At 38.3% G+C, this 25,008-nt stretch overlaps 1 protein-coding gene across 1 annotated transcript in view; it reads right to left on the minus strand.

Annotated features, from left to right (window-relative positions):
• LOC142354644 (calcium-dependent secretion activator 1-like) overlaps positions 1-25,008 on the minus strand; it is a 110,193-nt gene that overhangs the window by 39,629 nt on the left and 45,556 nt on the right. Inside the window, exons 16-20 of the mRNA XM_075406989.1 lie at positions 21,203-21,264; positions 18,189-18,338; positions 17,226-17,414; positions 3,847-3,910; positions 3,728-3,766 (exon numbers count right to left, since the gene is read on the minus strand). Coding sequence (XP_075263104.1) covers positions 3,728-3,766; positions 3,847-3,910; positions 17,226-17,414; positions 18,189-18,338; positions 21,203-21,264 — 504 coding nt within the window. The remainder of the gene's footprint in view (positions 1-3,727; positions 3,767-3,846; positions 3,911-17,225; positions 17,415-18,188; positions 18,339-21,202; positions 21,265-25,008) is intronic.

Genomic DNA, 25,008 nt, shown 5'->3' on the forward strand with positions numbered 1-25,008 from the left:
CACCCAAGAAAAGCACCTGGTCAAAGAAAATGACAATCACGGCAGAATAAAATGAATTCTTCGTGACACACGAATAACAGCCATTAGAGTATTTGAGAGCAATTGCTTCAAATGTCTTTTTGTGAAAAAGTTTCACTATTTTGCTTTTTATCTGTGTAATTGTGTTGTAATATAATTCATTGTGTTCAATTTGATTGATGGTAACTCTTTTTGACCTTCAAGTGGGGGTTTATTTCCGTGGGGTTTTTTCCTCGGGTTTTCTTTTCGTGGGGTGTTTTTCCTATCTGATTTCAATTAGGGGTATTTTTCCGTGTTTTTTCCGAAACCGGGTCATGGTAGAAATTTCGATCATCGAAAGACAAACTGCTTCACATAAAAGTAGCTGCTGTAATTTTAGACAAAATTAAAACTATGAGGTAACTGAAAGATTGAATGGATCCTCTGGTTTGACATGTAGAAGTGAAAGCGAAAGTTATTCGGAACCACAATTTTCTATGTTAAACATTTATTACGGGTGGTTTTCAAAAGCTTATCTGTAAAAGACTATTTTAAATTTAATTTATAAAACAATTATCAATCACAGTAGGTGAATATTTAACCATTTGCAACGTCACATTTTCAACTGAACCAAAAACAACATTTGCAGTTTTTGATTGATTGATTTAAATTCAGATGGTAGACTATACAGAGTACTTTATACGGAGTATTAAGTTTAATCAATTTACCACCTTGGACACCATACGAGTCAAAAGACTCTACAAGAGGTGCCCAGAGAAAAAAAACGTGCAATACCTAATAAAACATATCGATAAAGTTATAGTTAAAACATATAGTTAACTAAATAACATGAATGTGCTAATGTTAGTTCATTCATTGCTGTGTCAGGGTACTGCAACATTCAATCAATTAAAACTTACTCGATCAAGTACAAAAAACAAAAACAAAACTACTTTTCATTTGAAAAATTCTGGTAAATCATTCCATAGATTACTAATAAACGTTTTTCGAGTGTTCTCATATACTGCAACATTCTAGCAGAACTTGAAAAATGTGCATTTACAATTTTTATCACCAATAAAGTGCGTATCAACTTGTTCAATAAAATAGACCGGGTGAACAACAAACATTTATTTCCAGTCTTCTGTATATCAGACTACACTGCCCAAAATATCACACGATACATATCAGATGATTTCTATATATTTGTGCATAGAACAATTGTATTATGACTACGAAATACTAACCACTAAAATTAACACTCAGCCGATAATCTATATGTGGTGCATCATTCATTCATTCTCATTAATACCATTTATCAGTGAACAATTTTCAATGATCAAATTTAATCACCTTCTTTAATCTCATCAACGGAGAAAGAACCTGGTGAGAAAAACACATGTTAATACGGAGAGAAAGACATGTTAAAAATATGAACTACAAGAAAATGGTTAAGAAAAATTTGCTAGCTTATTAATTTTCATGATCATTTGAATTTGGTACTTATACCTAAAAATTTAATCCTAATTTTAATAGCGAACATCACTACTAATATAATAAATTGTCTATAAAGAATCAAAGAAAAACTGTCACCTGCGCATGTTTTTAATTGCGCTTCGATAATTTATCCAGTTATTATTTTTGAGTATGAGAGACATATAAGATGCACGCCTATCTGACACAAACTCTGCCTGTTGAAAAACACAATAAAAATAAGATCAAAAACCTATTGGGTTTACACCCGGTGCAACGATTCCTGAAATTCTTTCCAATTTACTATTTCCCACTTTACTCGGAAAAAAATAGAAGGTTAAAAAAAGGTTACTCACCAGGAATTTAGAGAAAAACCTAAGCATATTTTTTCTATCAAGAATTTCAGGAAATGCATGTGAAAGTAAGTTTCCGACTGAGAATTTTTGGAATCGCAGGTCCTGATAAGTTTCCTGTCAAATGTCGGAAAAGTCAGTTTTGGCAAGAATACCGGAATTCTAGTGAGAAGAGTAGGAATCGTTGCACCGGGCACCTTATACCCTCAAATAAACTGAAACCAACTAAAACAAACCATCCGTACAAAATAAATGATATATACAAAGGACACTAACGTTCTAGTTAGATTGACTACTGTTTTTATCGTTAAAACTAAATGATATGAGCATGTTTCGATTTTTTAAATAGTTTAACGCGAAACAGTCGATAGCTGCTATTGTTTCTTCTAAAAAAACTGAAAAATGAAGGTACATTATCAGCTCAGCGATGATTTAAAAAAAAGAAGTTTCTGGAACTTCAAAAACTACGAGCTGAGAAACTATCAAAAATCTATTCCAGTATTGTAAAATAAAGTGAACAAATACAAATAAAAACATAGCACGACAAATCCTAAACTATAATTTATAAAATTTTCATTGATTAAACAAAAAGTAAAGTAATATGAATCAGCGGGCTTGGAAAAACCACTTAACAGAAACTCGAAAATCAGAAGTCAAATTACCACACCTGGTTATAAAAACCACTAAAAAAATCGAATTTTTGTTCATACATATTTTTCTCGCTTAGAGTGAAAAAATTTCCCGCCGCAAAAATACTCGCTCAAACTCCTGGCGTGGTTTGACCGTAATCACCACTCAAATTATTTGACTTCAAAATCGTCAAACTGTGTCAACAAAAATTCTTGTAATACACGGTTATCGTGAATATCTTCCGGAAAAGTAGTGTTAATTTGATCTTAAATGGCAAAAATGGCCCAATAGTTATATGTCTCAACTTCGAAAATATTAGAGAATTTGAATTTTAGAATGCGAAGAGCTAAGAGCTTTTAAAAACACCACACATAATGCCTAGCTACATCAAAACGTCTGGCAAAGTGGAACTAGTTATTTCTCAATTTTCTAGAAGATATGTAGGCATAATAATCTAAGTTCTCAAGAGACCCAAACTATGACCTAAATTTACAAGATATGCCTGGCAGAACTGAAGGTCAAAAATATCTAGAGTACAGAATACTGCAGCTTTCTAAAGTAAAAATTTTTGCACCAAGTGTTTATTGAATTCCTGATAAAAGTGAGATAAAGAATCGGATCTATTATTTTGAGAACTATTATAAGAATTTAGCGCTGGAAAATTTTTCTATTAGCCCTTCATCAAAAGTTTTTGTACTCTAACTTTGAACAATCGTTCTAAATACCTGAAATTTTTCGAAATCCCTAAAATTTGAACACTGTTAACTATAGTTTGCTGATAACTGTAATAGGTAGCTCCGCATTTATTACTCCCAAAATGAAATCACGTATCTATGATATAAACCGTGTTCCACTCACGTAATCGGTCCTTCAGTTTACACAATACAAAATCCTATTAATTCATGCATCTTTACGATTAATAAACCACTACAAATAATCAGTTCGTATTACAAGCCGGTTTTTTTCTCTATCTCGTAGGGATAACTTGAGCTCACATTCGGTTGTGATATGTCCACACAAACCCACCACTTAAGTTTTTGTGTAGGTATAATTATTCTAAAACGTCCTTCTGTTAATTTAAGCAGAAGGACTGGAAAGGTTAAAATAAATATTTAAATATCTAAAAGTTAAAATGTATAAAGGTTACAATAAATATATAAAAAAGCTATAAGGTTAAATAAATAAATATTGGGTATATTTTGGCTTTGGGTATTTTGTACCCATACCACTACTACAATATACATAACAAAAGATCACGAATAAGGAAAACTGACCCTGGAGTTTTCGTCAAAGGGATTTGTCTCGTTCATAATCTAAAACAAGAAACAGTAAGTGAACACATTGAATTAGAACCCGAAATTTATCGCATCATTGGTTGGAAAAGTTTGCATACCCTTTCGAGGAAAGCGATGCATGACTCCAGCACACCTGCTGGCTTCCCAAAAGGAAACTCATGTCTAAAACAGTAAAAACCTGAACAGTAAAACAGTATTTGAAAAAAAATAACAGACAATAGACATATTGCTTCTTATAAATATTATTTTTTATTTAGAAGCACAGACGAACAGCCTCAGTATGATCATTAAATTTAAATAATAATTAATAACGCATGGTGATTTGAATTTGATTTTTCATATTAAGTATTTAACCCTACGGTTATGCTTTAAAATTACACGTTTCCTCCACTATTAATTTGACATCTTCACCTTGAAAAGTGCTTATATGTTAGTCTTATATCAAAGACAGATAGGGTACAAATTACTAATTAAAAGCTTTAAGTATACCTATGTTTAAAAATAATATAACCGGCTAATGTCGGACCAATGGCTCTTAAACGACTGGCCAGGGCGTTAGTTTTGGTAGTTAATCGGTGAGGCGGGGGGGGGGGCAAGGTAGTGGGGCGGAGAAATAAAGAAAAAAGGGAATAAAAGGGGGAAAGGGGTATCCAAGCACCCAAAAATTTTCCTTTCCACTGTGAGTTATGCCTACACAGTTTGGTGAGAAGGGGGGGGGGGTGTCATGTATAGCGGGTCAAACTCTCAGAACCGCCCTTCACATAATGAATGTATGTATCCTCTGATGAATTGCATACTTATACTAGTAAGGCTCTCAGAGAACTGCAGTCACCTCACACCATCGGTGTTACGAAGTAAATAAAACAAACGAATTTTAGCCAATCAGATTCGAGTATTTCTAAACTTTAAAATAAGAATTAAATACGTTCTAATATACGTAGAATGTTCCGAAAAAGTTCATTTAACCTAATTCTAAGTAAATAGAACCATGATATGTATCGATTAAGCTGGTTTTCGGCTTAATAATTTTAGGTTTTCTAGACAATTGCCGATTGAACACGAACTGATTTTGACGTCAATGACATCAGACAAAAAACCAGTAAAAGAGCATCGAAAAAACCTTGCCGTCTAAGCTTTCACTTGTTGCTATGATCATCGCTAATGCTTGTACGTTACAATTATACGTTGTTCCTTTACTGTACGTTGCTATATGTCAATTATAGAGTTAAATTCAAAGAGCTTTCCGGACTACAGATTTTACTGAGTTAACATTGGTGCCGCTCCTTACTGAGCCACCTTCAGAACCCGAGCCCGCTAGCGCCGTGACAATCAGCGGCAACTCGCAATCGTCAACTGGTATAACCCAAATTATCACAACTACAGCTACCAGCGGGCAAATACCGACTCTGTGATCGCCATCACTCCAATTTGCGATGGAACAGCTGAAAATGAACAGACCCCCACTTCCACCACCGTTGACGGAAAGGAGGAATGTCCTCTGACAGGCTTGAATGTCCCTGGGTGTCCTTACACGTTTAAGGTGCGCACCCTCTGTGGAAAAGGTTCATCGAATGAAGCGTACAGCGATTCGGTCAATGTTACTGATGAATGCATTAGGGTTGGATCTACCAACTTGGATCACAATGTGTACAACAGAAATGTGCTCAAGTGAACGAAATGGGCTCACATTGGTCACTTACTGTACACTTCTTTATGCAAGACGATGCAGGACATATAGCCAAATGTCGCTGAGGGCACCCTCAAGACCGCAAAAAAAAGAAACTAAGACAGAACAGAACTTTTACACATTTTTTGCAGTAAATTAAAATCTTCAAGTTAGACGGCAAGATAACCAACCCTTGAACAGTTTTTTTTTCGATATCATGGGTTAGTAAAAACAAACCATTCTTTGTAGAAAATAATAGAAAGGGGGCCCCCGCAAACATAATTTTGGGACGGAAAACCATCGATTTTGAAAATTTTTTGGTAGTTTTACCAAAAAATTCAAAAATATTAATATGGTAGGTTCGTATTTCAAAAAATAACCTCTGATAAAGAGAAAATTGAAGGAAAATTATGCTAATTTGTCCAATTTTGAAAATTTTTGGTCAATTTTGATGCAAATCAAAAAAACATAGAATATCAATATAGAATATTGAAAAACCGTAGTTTCAGGCATAAAACCGTCCAATTTATTGGATTACCGTTCCGTATTCAAAAAATTGCAGAAATATTGACCAAAAATAGAAAAAATTGAACAAAAGCATAAAATTTTGACAAATTTGTCAAAAAAATCAATTTCTCAACAAGAAGGTTCGTAAATTGAGTAAAACTCAATAAACACAAAAAGTTGTGAAAATTCTCACAACCTCCGGCCTACAAAAAAATTATCGAGTTCCCATAATTTTTCTCACCGCTCGTTTACGTACCGTTTTTCGTCAGCGTCCTTTTTGTCCTTTAACCTTTCAATTCTCCGTGTCCCGTTTTTTTTAATAACGTCGCTCTCCCAAAACGTTGCTTTCCGTTTTTTTTTCGCTACTTTTCCGGATTTCGATGTAGTATGTCATATGTCATGTTGTATGTTGTTGTTTTTGCTGTAGTATGTTGAGTATGCTAGTATGCTGGTTTGTTGTGTAGGTCTTTTTGCTTTCTAGGGTGTGACTTAAGTTTATTCTCGAGTTACGGCTGGATTGTCCGTTGACTTTTCAACTTTACTAATTTACTAGCCCTTCTGTTGTAGTATATTGATTTTGCTGCTGTATGTTTAAGTGTACCTGTACGATTGCTAGTTGGTTTGGTCCTGTTGCCTTCTAGGGTGTGACTTAAGTTTATTCTCGAGTTACGGCTGGATTGTTTCTCGACTTTTCCAACTATCTTAGTTTACAAACACACTACTGTAGTTTATTCAATTTTGCTGTAGTTTGTTTAATAACGTTAGTATGCTGATTGTTTGTTACGGTTTGGGTTTTGCTAGGATGTGACTTAAGTTTATTCTGGAGTTACAGCTAGTAAGTTTCTTGACCTTTACATACTTTTAGTGTACTACTGCATTGCCTTAAATTAGTTTGTCGTTAAATTTTGTCGTTATAGACCCATTATGAACTATATTAGATTGTCTTGCAGTAGCTTCTCTCCTTCTTCCTAGGGTGTGACTTAAGTTTGTTCTGGAGTTACGGCTAGGTTGTTTGCTTGAGTTTTTGCTGTGGTCTGCTAACATAGTTCTTTCCGAACTCATTTCCCGCCCGTTCTCTCCCACCGTCCCGTTTCGTTCGTTTTCCCGCACGTCCCGTTTCCGTTCTGTCGCGCATTGCTCGCTCGACTTCTCGTCTGTCCCGTTTCCCTCGCGTCGCGCGTTACTCGCTCGACTTTCCGTCCGTAACGTCTCCGTTTCGTCGCGCATTGCTCGCTCGACTTCTCGTCTGTCCCGTTTCCCTCGCGTCGCGCGTTGCTCGCTCGACTTTCCGTCCGTAACGTCTCCGTTTCGTCGCGCGTTGCTCGCTCGACTTCCCGTGTGTCCTTTGCCTCCCTCCGCGTTGAGCGCATTGCGTTCAGTGCTCCACTTCTGTTTTTGTCGGGTACAGTGTGCTCGACGACCTTCTTTGCTCTTTGGGTGGGTTGTTTTACAGACTGTCTACAGTGTGCTGTGTTTGGTGTCCTTTGCGTTGGGTTTGTTTTGCGTGTATTAGTTTTATTTGGAGTGTGCATATAATAGATAACCGTGTGCAGTGGTAGTTTTGCTGGTCTTTGAAAATAATAACATCATGATGTCTAATAGTCTTGATCAAAAAGTCAAAAAGTTGTACGCTGCCAGGTCAAAGCGTGAGGCTGAATTGCATGCTATACATGAAGATATCCTTCATTGTATAAATAGTCAAAGTAGGCGAGTGAAAGTTGAACGCCTAGTAACAAAGTGCAACGAAGCATTTATGACTGTTGTAGACAAAAATGAGGACCTGATTGCATTTGCTGGAAAAACAGAGGATCCAAGTGCTCTTGTTCCTTCATTAGAGTCTTATTTGGAGGCAATGACAACTAAGAACGACAAGATACTCACTTCAGCACGAAACTACATCAACTCTGCTGATGATAAAGTGAGTGAGTTTCAGGAACCGAGGGCTTCCATTCATTCTAGACTTCCCTCAATTATGACATCGTCAAAAACATCTAGTCAGCGTAAACATGATTACGTAATTGCTAAGATGAAGCGTGAAGAAATTGAAAAACAGAATGAAGCAGCCATTCGCCTTGCTAAACAGAAAAAGCAAATGGAATTGGATGAATTGGAGGAAAACAACAGGAAACGGTTGGCAGAGGCAACTCTGCAAGAATTTGAATTGCTGGACGCCGTTTCTAAAGGTAGCCAATCTGAAACAACTGCAAGTGCTAGGAGCTCAATGAGAAGTGAAAAGGCTGTCCAAGATTGGATCAACACCTCACTTGCTTTAAGTTTTCACAATGAGGAGAAAACTAGTGAACCACAGGTTATGATTGACCCTCCAGAATGTCCTAGCCACAACAACGGCAAAACAGTGTAAGATCAGAACACTGAAATTTCAAGGCATTCTATTCCAAAAAATTGTCGAGGCAATTACATTTTAAGCAATGAGACCTTGCAGCAACTCGACCCCTATTATACTCCACCTGAAAATTTTTTGGCTGCTGCTAACACACAGGCGTTGTACCAGGCGCACCTAAGGGCGCAAATGAATCAAACAGGCCAGCAAGGCACGGCGCTCCCAAGCATAACTAACCAAGGAACCGCGGATAGTCAGCCGCCTTCTGTACACGCCCCAGGGGCTTCTTCACCCCCTATTCAGCAGCCCGTTCCACCACAGCCGTTTGCACCGCAATTTAATCAAAATAATGCATCCGATTTATTTCCGAACGCACAACTTCAAATTTCACAATCCAGGGGACCTGAAACATCAAGTCTACCCAAGAATAATTCGGCCCAGCGAATATGCTCCCGACAACAAATTAATTTTGTCCCCCGAGCACCAAACGCCACTCTTCCTCTTTTTCCGACAACAAATCATCCAGCCCCCGCAATAAACGTTCCCTTGCACCCAAGCGCCCCACCAAGTCCAAACATTCAACAGCACAACTCCGAACCCGCTCATCTTAACGTCCTTCCCATTCCAAACCCGGTCTTCGCACCTAACCTCACTGCTCCCATTCCACACGCCCCTTTGAGTAATCAGCCTCTCGTCGACGAAACTTTTCAAAATAATAATAACCGAGTACACAAAGTCGTACGTTCTGTTGCTGCTCCTGTCCCAAATATGCCCAATATCCCATTTGGCCAAAACTTTGTGCCAAATATGAGTCATTGGCGGTTTCCACAGCAAAGACCGTCAATAGTCAACCAAGACATTACTACCGTAAAAAATGTTGCTCCAAATGTACAGGCACACATTGCACCATCAATTACTACTTTTCCACAACAAATATGTTCAAATTACCCCTTTTGATTGATATGCAATCACCATCCGGCACACATCAGGAAAACCTGATTGCAACTACAAAAAATATTGTACCTGGTCTGGCCACTCCGGTCTTTCAGCCAACATACCCTTATGTTGGGCCCACTCCGTTGAGTTGGAGTGGTCCGCAGGTGTCTGCACCTGCCCCTCCGATACCGGACAACGCGTCATTGATTAGGGAATTAGCTGATGCAATAACCAGCAAGAAAAATGACCCCTTGCCAGAATGGAAACTTGCTCAGTATAATGGCGATCCATTACAATGGCACGAGTGGTATGGTCAATTCAAAAGCGCGATTGACTCGCAATCGCTAACTGATGACGTTAAATTGACATACCTCAAAACCCTCGTCACCGGTAAAGCAAAGATTGCAATCAACGAGTTTGCTTACTGTGGTTTAATGTACAAGGATGCACTAAGGACTTTAGAACGTAAATTTGGCCAGCCACAGGCAGTCGTAAGTGAACACTTGGATAAACTAAGCAATTTTCCGCCTCTCAAAATGCACAATAGTGATAACATCATTAACTATTCTGCAGCAATATCCAGCCTCGTTGGGGTTTTCAAGTCACTATCATATGATGCTGATTTGAAGAGCGCTTCCCTACTTAACCAAGCGGTACAGAAGTTACCACCAAACATGAAAGAGTCATGGTCACTCTTTACGGTTAAGAAGCACTGGGTTAAGCCTACCCTCCTTGACTTTAACGATTGGCTTAAAGAAAAGGCTGAGGCCCATGATCTTATGAAACAAAGCGCAACCAAGGCCAAACCTGAAGAGAACATCACTTCAGTAACAAAGACCAAAACAGCCTCAAAAGTGTTTGCATCAAATTCGCAACAAAGGGAAACAAAGAAGCAAATGCCACCTGCTTCCACAAATACTTGCTTTCGATGCATTGTATGCAAAGATAACCACCGGCTATGGGAGTGTCGAGTTTTCAAGGAAAAGACTCCAACCCAGAGAGCTAAGTTGGTGGCGGATAACAAACTTTGCTTTTCGTGCTTACGGGACAAGCACACATTCCGCCAGTGCCCTCAACCAAGAAAGTGCCGAGCTGAAGGGTGCAATAGTTCGCATAACACACTATTGCATGGAGCAGATAGGGTTTTCCCAATAAAACAGTCGACAAATTCCAATACCATTCAACCTTCTGGCAACACAGGTCAAAGTAAAGCAACTTCTAGTCAACTCCAGCCTAATAAGACCACAACAATGTCATCTGTTACTGATGTTAAGGGGCTCCTTCAGGTGACTGAATTGCAGTTGGTCAATTCGTCCGGTTTAGATACCAAGGCTTTAGTTTTGTGTGATACCGCCTGCAGTAACTCTTGGGTGGCCGGTAGTCTCGCAGATAGACTCGGTTTGCACGGTAAAGCACTAAAGCTAACTGTCAAGGGTATTAATACCGAAGAAGTAGTTGATACTAGGGTTGTTGAAGTTACTGTGAAACCAAGAGAACAACAAGATTTCGAACCATTCACCGTCAACCCTTTCGTTAAAGAGAGTCTGAACGTCGGCTCAGATATAATTAATGTACAGGCCCTGCAAGAGACTTACCCACACTTAGCAGTCCTTGATCCCGTAACATATTCCTATAAAGACATTGAGATGATACTCGGACAAGATGTCTATCACGCCATCCGCCCGTTAGAATACTTCTCTGCCGATGAGAAGCGTTCACCCGTTGCCGTACGCTTACCCATAGGTTGGGTCTTAAGCGGTCCGTTACCATCAAGTTCTTGTTTAACCTCAACGTGCTTTAAAGTGAATATCGAACATGACAATGAGTTAGCAAGTCAAGTAAAGTCATGGTACGACATTGAATCATTCGGGGCAAACAAGCAGGTCGACTCAAGATCTGCAGCAGACGCAAGGGCTCACGAAATCCTTGAGAGTACCACCATACACAATGGCCTGAGATACGATGTCGGAATGCTGTGGGCAGCAGATAACACCAAGCTCCCAAATAATTACTTCTCATCCCTTGTGCAACCAAAATCTCTCGAAAAACGATTGGCTAAGGATGAAGACCTTAGAGAGAAGTATACTAGTACCATCAAGGAAGACCTAAACAAGGGGTATGTAATCGAGGTTCCGGACGCTCACAAGGTTGAGAAGCGGTCCGATAAAGAGTGGTACCTACCCCACCATCCGGTTTTAAACCCGAACAAACCGGGTAAGGTGCGTAGGGTGCTCAATGGAGCAGCAAAATTTCATGGCGCCTCACTGAATAAATCTTTGCTCACTGGCCCTGATCTGCTCCAAAACCTTATTTACGTACTTCTTCGCTTCCGACAACATCCATATGCCGTCTCTGCCGACATCGAGGGAATGTTTCTACAGGTTGGTGTATTACCATCAGATCAACCATCACTTCGCTTTCTGTGGCGGGAGGACCCCACAACTAACGTTGTAGTGTATCAATATACGCGCCATATATTCGGGGCTAAAGACTCGCCCACATGCGCCAACTATGCATTACAACGCACTGCGAGAGACAATGCCAAGTTTTACCCCGAAGCTGCAAAAGCCGTCCTTGAAAACTTCTACATGGACGATTACCTTGACTCAGTGGAGTCTCCCGAGAAAGCCATCAATAGATCGAAGGAATTGGTACATCTTCTCCATCTCGGTGGGTTCAAGCTTACAAAATTCGTAAGCAATGTACCAAATCTGGCTGACCGAATTGATGGTTCCCCTCAATCTACTGAGCCCAAGGTTATTATTTCATGTCAGGAGGATTCATCGCATGTGCTAGGGTTAAAATGGGACCACACTAATGACACTTTAGTTGTGAGTCGGGGTACAAGCTGCGCTATCACCAAGTCCCTCACGCAACGCTTGGTCCTAAGTCTTGTCTCGAAAGTCTTTGACCCCATTGGTCTTGTTGCACCGTTTACCGTCGGTGCGCGACTGCTCTTAAAAGACATCTGGCGTGTCACAGGACAGCAATGGGATGACGAGCTCCCACAGGACATGGTTCAAAGATTTTTGGTCTGGAGTGCGGACTTACCAAAGCTTGAAAACATCAAAATTCCTCGAAGTTACTTTAGTGGACCCTTTCATAATACAGAGTTGCATATGTTCGGTGACAGTTCCCAGGATATTTTTAGTGCCGTCGCATTTCTTCGAGCCCGAGTAACAACCCCTACGGGCAAGATAAAAACAGAGCTTGCGTTTGTTTTGGGGAAAGCGCGCGTGGCGCCAATGAAAGTAATGACTGTCCCTAAACTGGAATTGCAAGCAGCTCTACTTGCCGCTCGGCTGAAGAACGAAATTATTCAGGCACTTACTGTAACTGTTAACCAAGTATTCATGTGGACAGACAGCACGACCGTTCTTCAGTGGATAAACTCTAATGAAAAGCAACCAATCTTTGTTGCAAACCGCGTTTGTGAAATTTTGGAGTATACCAGCGTTGACCAATGGAACCACGTCGCAACTAAGGATAATCCAGCTGACGCTGGCACGCGTGGAATGTCCGCTGAGGTTTTGCAACTAAGCATTTGGGTCAATGGTCCACATTTCTTAACTAACTCAAGGTTCCCTTTCGTGCCGAACAAAGACGTCATTAATAACATCAAACTTGGCGTCAACCAAGCAGTCATCATAGAAGACACTGTCTCTCTCGCTACATCTGTTAAAAAACAGACAACTCCCGTTCCGTCGTTATTCCCATTTGATAAGTTTAGTTCTTACCAAAAGTACTTGCGCATTGCCGCGTACGTTCTCCGGCTTTTGCCGAAACATGCCGGCTACCGTAACCCCGATGGTAGCATTACCGACCCTACTGAGCTTGACGAAGCCGAGCGTCATCTACAGTATTTGGTGCAAGGAGAGTCTTTTGAAGCCGAAAGAAAAGATCTCATTGACAATAAATTCGTTAAACGGAGTAGCCGAATTGCTCCACATTCACCGTTTATTAGTCCAAATGGGCTAATCCGTTCCTCGGGCCGCATCAAGCGGTTAACTGAAGTTGGGTTTAATGTAAAGTACCCAATCATCTTAGATGCACGTCATCCGTTTGTAAAACTGTTCCTTGAACACACGCACGTAAAGCATTATCATCAGGGCGTTGAATACCTAAGATCAATTGTGCAGGAGCACTACACAGTACTGAAACTAAGATCATCCTTGCGTTCCATCAAAGCAGACTGCCTGAGATGCCGAGAATTTCAAGCTGTAACCATGCAACCAATCATGTCTGACTTACCTAAGGAGAGACTTGCTTACCAGTCTCCTCCCTTCACGAACACTGGCGTTGACTACTTTGGGCCATTCTATGTTACTGTCCGCCGTACTACTGAGAAAAGGTGGGGCTTCCTCTTCACCTGTCTCACTACTCGCGCTGTCCATGTCGAGATAGTTACATCCATGGACACCAGTTCTTGTGTTATGGGAGTTGAGCGGTTTGTGTCACGTAGAGGTACACCTGCCATGATTTGGTCGGACAATGGCACTAACTTTATTGGAGCGGAGAAAGAACTCCGAGAAAGTATTGAAAAGTGGAACGTTGTCAACATTGCAGCTGAGCTCGCTCACAAAGGTATTAAGTGGAGGTTCAATCCACCCAGCGCACCACATCAAGGTGGTATCTGGGAGAGGTTGGTACGCAGCTTCAAACGCGTGTTGTATACTATTCTTGGCACGCGTCGCCTCACGGATGAGGTACTGCATACTACCTTTTGTCTCGTGGAGAATGCTCTCAATTCGCGTCCTTTAACACCCGTAAGTGCCGATCCGTGCGATTTGAACGCTTTAACACCCAACCACTTTCTTTTAGGAGAATACTCTACCGGTATTCCGTCTGTTGTCGGCAATAATGAGCTTGACCACCGTAAACGCTACGCCCGTGCGCAGTCGTACGCTAATGCGATCTGGTCCCGTTGGATCAGAGAGTACGTACCGACACTGAACCGACGCTCTAAGTGGCAGACGCCTGCCGAGCAACACCTTAAGACCGGTGACTTGGTTTGGATAGTTGAAGAAACCAACCCTAGGGGTTACTACCCAACCGCTCGGATTGTGGAACTCCGTTACGGCTCCGATAGCGTCGCGCGCTCCGCCGTTTTACGTACGTCGACTGGTTCACTTGTCCGCCCGCTTGTAAAACTTGTACCAGTTTTCCCAACATCTTCTTCCGGGCCGGAGGATGTTACGAAGTAAATAAAACAAACGAATTTTAGCCAATCAGATTCGAGTATTTCTAAACTTTAAAATAAGAATTAAATACGTTCTAATATACGTAGAATGTTCCGAAAAAGTTCATTTAACCTAATTCTAAGTAAATAGAACCATGATATGTATCGATTAAGCTGGTTTTCGGCTTAATAATTTTAGGTTTTCTAGACAATTGCCGATTGAACACGAACTGATTTTGACGTCAATGACATCAGACAAAAAACCAGTAAAAGAGCATCGAAAAAACCTTGCCGTCTAAGCTTTCACTTGTTGCTATGATCATCGCTAATGCTTGTACGTTACAATTATACGTTGTTCCTTTACTGTACGTTGCTATATGTCAATTATAGAGTTAAATTCAAAGAGCTTTCCGGACTACAGATTTTACTGAGTTAACAATCGGGCTTTACTATTTTATCCCATTTCTCGAGTGAAAAAGTGACGAAATTAGTCGAAAATCACAAAAAACTAGCAAGACTAATATAAGCTCTACATTCATTTGAGAGCAATTAGAAGCATAAAACGACAAATTTTCGCTGAATTGCTCTCGAACGACAGGTGAGGGGCAATTTAATTTAGAGGGAGTGAGTGTAGCTTAGAAATGCTTTATGGGTGCACCCCACAGGGTTTCGAAACTCAGACCTCCAGGTTGTCAGTCTGACATCTCATCCACTTTGCTACAATAGTTTTGAATTACTTTCGCTCACAATCAATTTCAGCAACGAACTTTATTTCAGAAAAATAGCAACATAGAACACTAAAAACTAAAGAACAGAGTGAGAAAGGCACTCCAAAAGTCAAAGAAGGTTGCAGAACAAAAGCGGAAAAACGGTCAACCAAAAATTTTGAATAAAACAGACACACGTTTACAACAATTCGTTCGAGAGCAATTAAAAATTGTGTATTTACAATTTTAAGAGCAAAAATATGTACGCATGAGATCTTATTTTCCGTGCAAATTTTGACAGGTAGTTCTATATCCTGTTACAAAAATCCTGAGTGCTACCAGTAAAAATCCCATATGGAGCATAGAGAATATGATTGCATAATTTTATTACAGTTTGAAAAGTTTAAATTGAGCGCCAAACCCATCTTTTAGCCAATGATCTCAACATTGTTTTTTAAAAAATACATTTTGATAACAGCGTAATTGTATCAAATCAACTATTGCGTCCTTCTTTTTTGAAACTAACTGACGATCAGGGAACTTCAAGTAAATTTTAAAACAAGCGCTTAAGGGTAACCACGTATGCAGATGGCTTGAATTTTCCCCCACATTTGATGTACGTACTACAGTCATATCCTGTAAGCCATAACACCTTTATCATTCCAACATGAAAAAGAACAGATTTATAAACTCTAGGCAACTATTACGCTGGAATAACATTTCCTGGTGTATTAACCATTGTATTTTGGTGATGTCTTTCTCATTTCGAAAGACCGTTGTTTAATATTTACAGAGCAATCAGTTCAAAAAATATTAATTGAATGACCCGTAACCTGACTTGCAAAACAGGCTAGCATCTTTTTTGAACAATATGAACAATTGAGCTCAATACGAATCGTCCAAACACAACAGTCTCTTGATGTAAAAGATATCCCAAAGATGTAAAGATATCTCAAAATGGGGCTATGTATATTCATTAGTAAATTTATTAGATTTGCATGGAGTTGGAGTGCCACGATAAAAGAAAAACTGTTTTTTTCTCCAGGTAAGAAATGACTATATAGAAAAGACAGCGGTTTACCTTGATAATGCTATATCTTATTAAATTAAAAAAACATGGTCAGTTTAGAGCAACAAATATTTGGTTTATTCAGACTGAACAATTGTTTATTCACTCAGACTGGACAATCGCTTGCAAAAAAGCGTTAAAATGAGTAGTAAACGACATTATTCATGTAACGATACAAAGAGGAAAAAACTGAAATCCAGCTGGAAAAATGAAATTTGACCATATTTCGATGCCAACTGAACAAAACTGAGAATAAGAGAACAATTTATATCGCAAGATAGTCAAAAAAGAACTGACGTTATTGTAAATCCGGAAGCAAAAAATAGTAAGGAAAAACATAGCTTAAAAAACAGATTTTTGGGGAGAGGATTCATTTTCCTCCGACATAACATCCATGAGATATAATCTGTCGACCTTCATGATTGCTAGCAACAATCGTAGTTTAAAGTCCTATCCACTTATTAGATAGACAGCATTACTTTACAATACCAATTAATTTGATCACTCAGGTTTAAGAAAGCAGGGACTTCGTTAACGCCACGACAATCAAGTGTTCCATATTCAAAAGAATTGATTTGTAAAAACGTAGACCGACTAAGATCGAACGAATTGCTCTCGAACAGCAGGTTTGGCCACTAAATTCAGAGGAGGCTTAGCCTAAATAACATTTATGGGTGCAAAAACGACATGTGAGAGGTTCGACCCCGCGACATCCCGGGTGGCATTCATCGACCTTAACCCCTCAGCTTAAAAAAATAGGACGCTTCGGATTAATTCGAGGAAATATCAAAGATGTAGAACTTTGACATAAAAAGTCGAAATTACCTCCATTTTGGGATATAGCATTGTCTACTATCAAAATTGTAACAACTCGACTGTGGTATGAGTTAACTCCATATACTGCTAAGAATTAGACCTCAAAGGACTCAAACCTAGTTAGATCTCCAGAACAGCGGCCAGGCATGCTACCGTTGCACCAAAGCTCTGCTGGAGTGGCAACTTCGTTAGCTTGATATACCACATGCTGGGTTAATACAAAATCATTGCAGAATCCGAAAGAAATTTAGCTCACGTGAAGTTGGATATCTTGGCAAGAAGGTATAACACGAGTGTCTCTGTCAACTTCTCATCAATCGCAGCTCTGAAGTCCTCTCCTCTCCCTATCTTCAGTTCGCCTTGCAGCATTCTCTCTATTGGGACTAAGTGCTCAGGGTAGAAACAGTCGAACTCGTCTTGAGTGAACAGACCTATCAACTCGTTCCTAAAACCAATGCATTGTTGGTCAGTTTATGATAATTTGTAGATCGAACGAATTCAATTCAAAATGTTTAAAAATCATTGGGATTTGCCAGCAAAAATATCCATATAGAGCTTAAGTATAGAACTTAAAAGGAATATATAATTTATTCTTGTTATAATTTTTCTCATATTTCTACTAATAGACACAAGCAGAAACGAGAAAATATAAGATTAGAAAATATGTAATATAAATATTCATTTTAATGTTTTATATTAATATACACAATTTTTTTCGAGCTGCCCTTGCCTAAGATATAGCAGGAATTCTGACTAGTCCAGTTTTGAAAGATTTTGTGGCTGCTGAAATGATGCTTGTTCTTTTATATTTTCAAAACGATTTCGATTATTGTTTTTATTATCAAAAAGGATATGAGATTAATCGCAATAGAACAAAAAAATTAGAGATCTTGTTGAGTCACGCCGCAATCATGCGGTTGAGCACTCCAAAATTATGAAAATTTACATTAATTCTCATATATCACGGCATTTTGAGCTCAGAGTAATTTTTACAAAACAATTTGGGAAATAATACACGAGAAAAATTATGATCCGTGAAAGGTACCGGCCAGAAACTCAATGGGTTTTTCAAATGTTCTATATAATTTTGCAGATGTAACCTTCCTTTTATCGGTAACTAAGTATTCGCTAAAGAACTCATTAACCTATTCAACATGGTCTAACCATTGTGGTCAAAGTTTGTAGTGACCTCTAAATCTTGTTGGTAAAGTGAACTAACACACTATAGGTCATTGCGGGTAGTTTCATTCCTTTGAAAGAGGCAGAAGTACACACAAATGCCAGGTGGAGGAGGGAGGGATCAATCACTGCACCCTCCAGTGCCCTCCTCAGCAGAATCTTCAGGTAGCCCAGGTGTTTCTCTGTACACCTGCAATTTCACTACTTCATAACATACTTCCATTCATGAAATGCAATTGACATTTTGTTCATTATTCCGTTACACTCCTGTTAAATAGTATGGATAGAACCTCAAGCCCCCATCACAATGAGCATGCGATCTATAATCGAGGGCTTTTTTCAGAGGAACCGTCACGGGCCAACCCATGCTTTCTACTTTCGTCCCTTAAAATACACAAGGCCGGACCAATTCATCTTAGAAAAGAGACAAAAACATTCAGAACCTCTCCTCCCAATGATGCCTGAAATTGAACAAAACTATTGAAGAATGATAACAATACTAATGAGAAAAACTGTGCAAATTCTACCCATTAATCGTCAAAAAATGTTGAAAAACAGAAATCACAAAAAGTACTCTTCAATATTTTGATCAGATTTCAAAATCAAGTTATGAATGGAAAAAGAATTTAGACGTAGACTTTTCAGCAAGAACAATGTGACTTGGTTAGATATCAAACTTCATAACATGAAAAGCCAAATTTTATGATACACGTGAGATAACTTCTGTCTTATATGTTGATTAAAGATAACAACTCTAATCATGCCAATTAATTAATCGATTCTACAATCAGAGTTGATATGAAGCTTTATGAAAATCATTAAGATGGCAAATGTGGCTTTTAATGTGTTTTGAGACGCCGTAACTCTCTCAATATGCTTATATTTAACGTTACTTTTCAAAATCCGCAGCATTTATTATTATATATAACTTCAGTTATACGCAAAGTTTGTGATAACGTTTGTGATCATAAACGTGTATACCTTTAAAAAACTATTTAAGGAACAGCGATTAATATGAAGAGCAGAGAGAGGTAGATAGAGAATAAAATGATTTCCACTCTTGAGTTCGATCACCGTCTCGTGACTTCTGAATATCTAAAAAAAGCCTCTAAAGCTCCTGCGCAATCTCAAGTAGCTTTCAGAAGATATAAGGATTATTCTCCCAAAACTCACTCAAAACGCATGAGTGGAGAAAAAGATTATCAGATAAAAACAACTCCACGGGCTCTGAGCAATGTCCAACAAGTCTGACTGCAAAACATCCAAAATGAAAGAAAAACTTCTTCTATGATAGCAAAGAGGCCGAGTAAACAAATTAACATAGCCGGGGAATTACTCTAAAAACATTTAAGAGGGGTAGGCTTTGCGGCTTGAGGCCAGCTTAAGCATAACTGAGAGAGGGGCAGGAGTCCAAAAGCATTCGAGGGGTTAATTGTGGGGTGGCGTGATTTTTGTGTGTGTGTGTGTGTGTGTGTGTGTGTGTGTGTGTGTGTGTGCGCGCGTGAGCGAGGATCTAAATCTGCAAAAATCTGTGCCACAAACCATTATGATTATAAGTGTGCTCACATAGGATACAAATATGCAAGTGCAAAACCAAGTTTATATACATAAAGGGTGTAAATTTGGCAGAAAATTTTAGATGATAATTCAAAGGTTCAGTCCGCAAGTCAAGACTTAGAACATCTGAGAACTGATATCAAATACGGATCGCCAAAAATTAAAATGCGCGTGCCGTCATCTTTTCCACCGTCAAACTAAAAAAACTCTTTAAACGTATCGGGTAGGTCAAAATGCCGGTCCGACGTTTCATGGATTGACAGTTTTTTGCATATTCTTTCTTAAACGCTGGGATGTTTGTTTTAAATCTGGTTTCGATGGCTACGAATACCGTGTCGAGAAAACGTCTGTTACTGGTAAGATCGCAGAATCTACGGCTACTGCGGGCGTTAAAAATTCACCCAGGGCGGGCTTTGACTCTTGTATAACTTTTCGTGTGGTGGGGTTCCCAATAGAAGTATTATGCTTGAGCTCACCGTTTACGAGAATAAGTTGGCCATTTAGTGCAAATGAGATATTTTGAATAACTCCTGGCAGTGGTAGACTTATGTACCCTTTCAACATAAAACTCATGGCCTTCCATAACCAATATTTCTGTTTTGGAAGAAATGGTAAACAGAAATTCAGCAGTTATCATGCTGATTTCAAAATGCAACGAAACAAGAAATGTTCTAGAGTTCCATGCACTTTTCAATTGCTTCTCATTGCCCCATGGACTAGATGAGATAACTAATTTGCTAATGGTTTCAACTGTACATTTAACTATTGTGTCGTTTGATTTACTTTCCGGACAATTATGAGCCATTAATTTACAGATTAAAATCGGCGTGAAATGACTTAGGTGTGAAAAAGTAAGTGTATTGGTACCTCATTCATTTTACCTCAATTCTAATCTCTTTTAACTAGACTAAATAGAATTGATTGAGACCTAATTATCCTAATGGAAGCCTAAAATCAGGGTGAAACAATATAGTGATTAACTTATTGTGAGGTTAACACATTTACGGGTTTAAAAATCGGGGTTAAAAGAATAGGGATGAAAAAACAAGACACCGTCTTCTAAGCAGCTTCGGGGTTTTGTACTCTTAGAAACTAGTGAGGCTCTGGGAGAAAAATTACCAGTTTTTGACGACGATAAATCAAATGCTCAAATAAAAAACTATCAGACGAGAAGGCGGTAGAACAAAAAACTGCACGAAATAGCAACGAGATTTATATAATTGCTACAAATTTCTTTTGAGAGCAATTGATAACGATTAAAAGAAAGGGTCAATATTAAGTCCGTAATTTATACACGCAATCGTGATCCTTCCCCATCCATTTAAGGAACAGCATTGGTGAGGTATTTTGCACCTTAATCAGTAGTTCTGCATATTGCAGAAAGGTTTTGCTCCTAGTACTGCTATATGAGTAGTAAATTATTTAAATCAGAACAATATCATGAACTGGCCGATAGAAATTACTTGCGTCTGTGAAACCTCAGCTATGGGTACTTACCTTATTCCGTATCGCATTGTGAACTCGTCTACCATCAATTGTTGAGTGGCTGTGTACCATCCCTTTAACATATAGTCCATTACTTCGTATCAATCGAGGCCATAAAAGCTAATTGAGCAATATCTAAGGAATCAACTTTAGTTAGCGGGTACCTTTGCAACAATAAGCCAGTTTCATTTATCAATGTTTACATTTATATTCTTTCAAAACAGATGTCATGTCCCTGGAGAGAATTCCGACCGTTGATCTGAGAATTTTCATCCTTTTAGATTTTGCAAATTTCTTTCAAAATGCTTTGAGACACTTGATCCGGTCACACAATAATAAATTTTAGTAAAGTCTTACACAAAAAAAATCCAATCAGTTCTTGCAGGATTGAAAAATCCAAATAGATTTGCGCGATGAGCGAAATGCTCCGTTAACAAAATCTGTGTCTAAAGATTCAATTAGAAGCTTCCGCAGGCTACGAACTTGGCAAAGATAAATGTCGATCGAAAAAAGTACATCCCAATAGCAAAAAATGACCAAGAGAATAAAATCAAATTTAGCTACTAGTACAAACTTGTTCAACCCTACTTAGATTTCCCCCACATGAAAATTCCTTAAATCCACAAGGTTAATATTCCGCTTGAACAGATTTTCTTAAAATATCTTAAAACTGAAAAAGATGCAATAAAGCTTTCACACAATTTTACCCGGACTGAACGTCTTAGCAACACTGATTCAGTGAAATTGCCAGTCTCGGATCCGAACTTTATCAGAGTTCTGATCATGCACTTTTTAGACTTGGTACGTCTTAAATCAAGTCTTAAGTCTTGAGTCAAGTCTTGGCCAAGACTTGACAAATCTTTCGCAGGTCTTGGCAAAGTCTTTCGCAAGTCTTGGCCAAGACCTGACAAATCTTGAGCAAGTCTTGACAAAGACTTGATAAGTATTGGGTCAGGTATTGTGAACAGTTTTTATTGTTGGTTAACTCCGTATCGTAACGAAAGAAGAAGGCCGCCACGTACAGTGGCTTGCCTAAAAAACTCCAAAGTGAGAAAAGAAGTACAAGACAAAGCGAGCACTTCCACAAAGTTCACTTGATAGAGAATGAAAAAAATTCTGGGTATCGCACAACGATACCAGTCATGGCCACTCTTTTCTGCCCATTGAAACAAGTTTGGTTTCAGGGTGAATAAATGGGAAATTTGAAGTTGGTACATGCTCAATTCAGAAAAAGTCTGGACAGATTAACAAATTTCTCGTAAAAAAGTTTACAAATTTTTGCTAATTTTGAAATGCATTAACTATGAATAATTTTTCTTAATACACTACTTTGATTATTAACTACGCAATAATCAAGTCTAGTCAAGTCTTCGTCAAGACATGACTAGCAAGTCTTGACATGTCTTCATAAGTCTTAAGACTTGAGATAAGACGTGATCAGTGCTGATTTGACACTTTAAGACGCGTAATTTACTGAAAAATTACTGATCAAGACATGAAGCTCGTTCCGGGTAACTATAACCCGGTTATGAAATAAAAAAAAACAAAAATAAGAAAAAGCAGACAGAAAACGCTTGGCGTGTTTTTGAATTCTTTGTAACTGGAAACCAGTATTACATGTTTGCACAGTAAAAATTTTGCAGATATCAATTTTCTGTTTGTTGTAAAATAATTTAATTAAAAAAAGAAAATTAAAATTTCTAAACTCTTCATTGCGACTCTTGTCACATTCATTTTGGAACCTCAAAATAGTACTTCGACGAACCCAAACTTCGCAGAATAAAACTTTCATATACTACTGAGAAAAGATCAAATAAATAAGAAACATTCTTTGATTTCTTCACTGTACAGAAATAAATATATAGCAATTTCAGAAGAATTGCAATATCGTTAAATATAGCCGGAACACCGCCGGAATTGCTGCGAAATAGACTTGCGTGCCGTAAAATGCAGATGAAAACCGATACAGAAATCAGTTGCAAAAAAATGAATCTTACCGCTTATCTTACAACCGATTTTCGTTTAGCAACAAACATTTTTGTCTGAATGTGAGCAACTTAGGTCACGCAAAAAAGCCAGAAACGAACCAGGAAAAACCAATGAAAAAGAGTCAAGCGAATAAATGTTCTGGAACAAATAAGAAACGAAAAAGCGCCAAACGACGAAAACCAATAGCACCGCAATATAGTTACGCTCAGCTTACAGCTCCGCAGCTATAATATTTAGATAAAAACTATGATCAATATTTCCAAAACAAAAACTGGAAAAAGCTAAGCAAGCAGTGACAAATTTCTTTAAAAAAATCGTTTCTTCATTAAACAGTATTGAACTAATTGTAGTAGAAACTCATAGCAAAGGAAATAACTACATAAGAAAACAATTGCAACCTGAGATGAACTGTTTTGAGCAAAAAACCGGAAGAAAACATTCAGTTCTCGTCGAAGAATTTTGGAGCTAATGTCTTTGCACTGTACAATCAAAACACCAAATTGAGAGCATAAATGCAGCTACGCAGGAGCCTCACTTTGACATGTCAACCCAATTGGCCTGGAATTTGATAGGAACTTAGCAAAATTATCAAAAAAATTAGAGCGGATCCTGAAAACAAACAACCGTCGACGGATGAATTGCTGTTGAACGATTGACGTCTGGCTGATTTAGGTTATAGCTAGGTTAATCCTGGGGGAAGCAAGTGCCGTACATTTACAGGTCGAAAAAGATCAAACCAATGAATTGCACAGCAGTTAATGCATTAGGGTTTTACTAGTTTATTCCGTCTATCAGGACACAAAGTCAAAGCACAGTCGCAGATTGCAGGAAAAGAGTCGCCCTTGACGCCACTCAAGAGCGTTGAGATTGAAACAGTTAGAGAAAAACAACGAGAAAGTCACGATTGCTTCTAAATTGGAGGGAAATAATGTTAAAACTATTACCAATTAGCAGTATACTCTATGAACTTCAATAACTTACTGAACTTAGTCTTTAAACAAAAAGTCTAGTGCCCGTGCTTAGCAATTCGTCCGGTTTCTCTTGACTTTGCCTTTTGAACGTGACACCATTTACATAATTTTGCTGAATGAATTCTAAATACAATTAAGTCAAAACAGTGAGTGGGATAACTCAGATGCCAAAAGTGAAAGTAGTAAAACGAATTCAAAAAGAAATAGAAGATCAAGTCCTGAAACATAAGTCAAAGAATTGAAAGAAAAAATAGAAAAACAGACTTGACAAGCAGACTACTTGGCTATTACGAGCAAAACAGGAAAACAAGTTTCATAAATTTAGGGGAAAAATTAGAATTTTAAATGATATTCTTGGTGTTAGTGTATTTAAAAAAAACCTATTTTATCAAGACAACCCATTAATTGGATTAATTTACGCCTCATTAAAAACCTATAAGACCTGTCAATAATCAGAATAAAAGATAACCATAATAACGGACAATAAAACGGAAAAATCTCAAAAATTAATTAAAAAAAAATATAATGAATGTCATAGAAAGCATTAGCAATGAAATAAACAAAAAATTTGATTATTTGAAACCTAACTGGAATCCGATGACACCATTGAAAATTTAAATTGAGTGTTAAGGCAACAAAAGGAATAATAAAGAAGTAAGAGATTTTTGGAAAATGATAAAAGAGTAAGTAAAACAAAGCATTAGCTATGATTTGAAGGCATCCAATCGTTTTGGTTGATGTCCCATTAGCAAGCAATAACACTGTTCAAAAATGAGACTTAGTGAAAACATTACAGAATTCGCTAATTTTTTGTTGAAAACAAATAGTATCAAAATCTTGAAAAGAACTAGCTATGCT

This window comes from Convolutriloba macropyga, chromosome 15, assembly GCF_964194025.1.
Source record: "Convolutriloba macropyga chromosome 15, txConMacr16.3, whole genome shotgun sequence".
In the NCBI taxonomy this organism is placed as follows: domain Eukaryota; kingdom Metazoa; phylum Xenacoelomorpha; order Acoela; family Convolutidae; genus Convolutriloba; species Convolutriloba macropyga.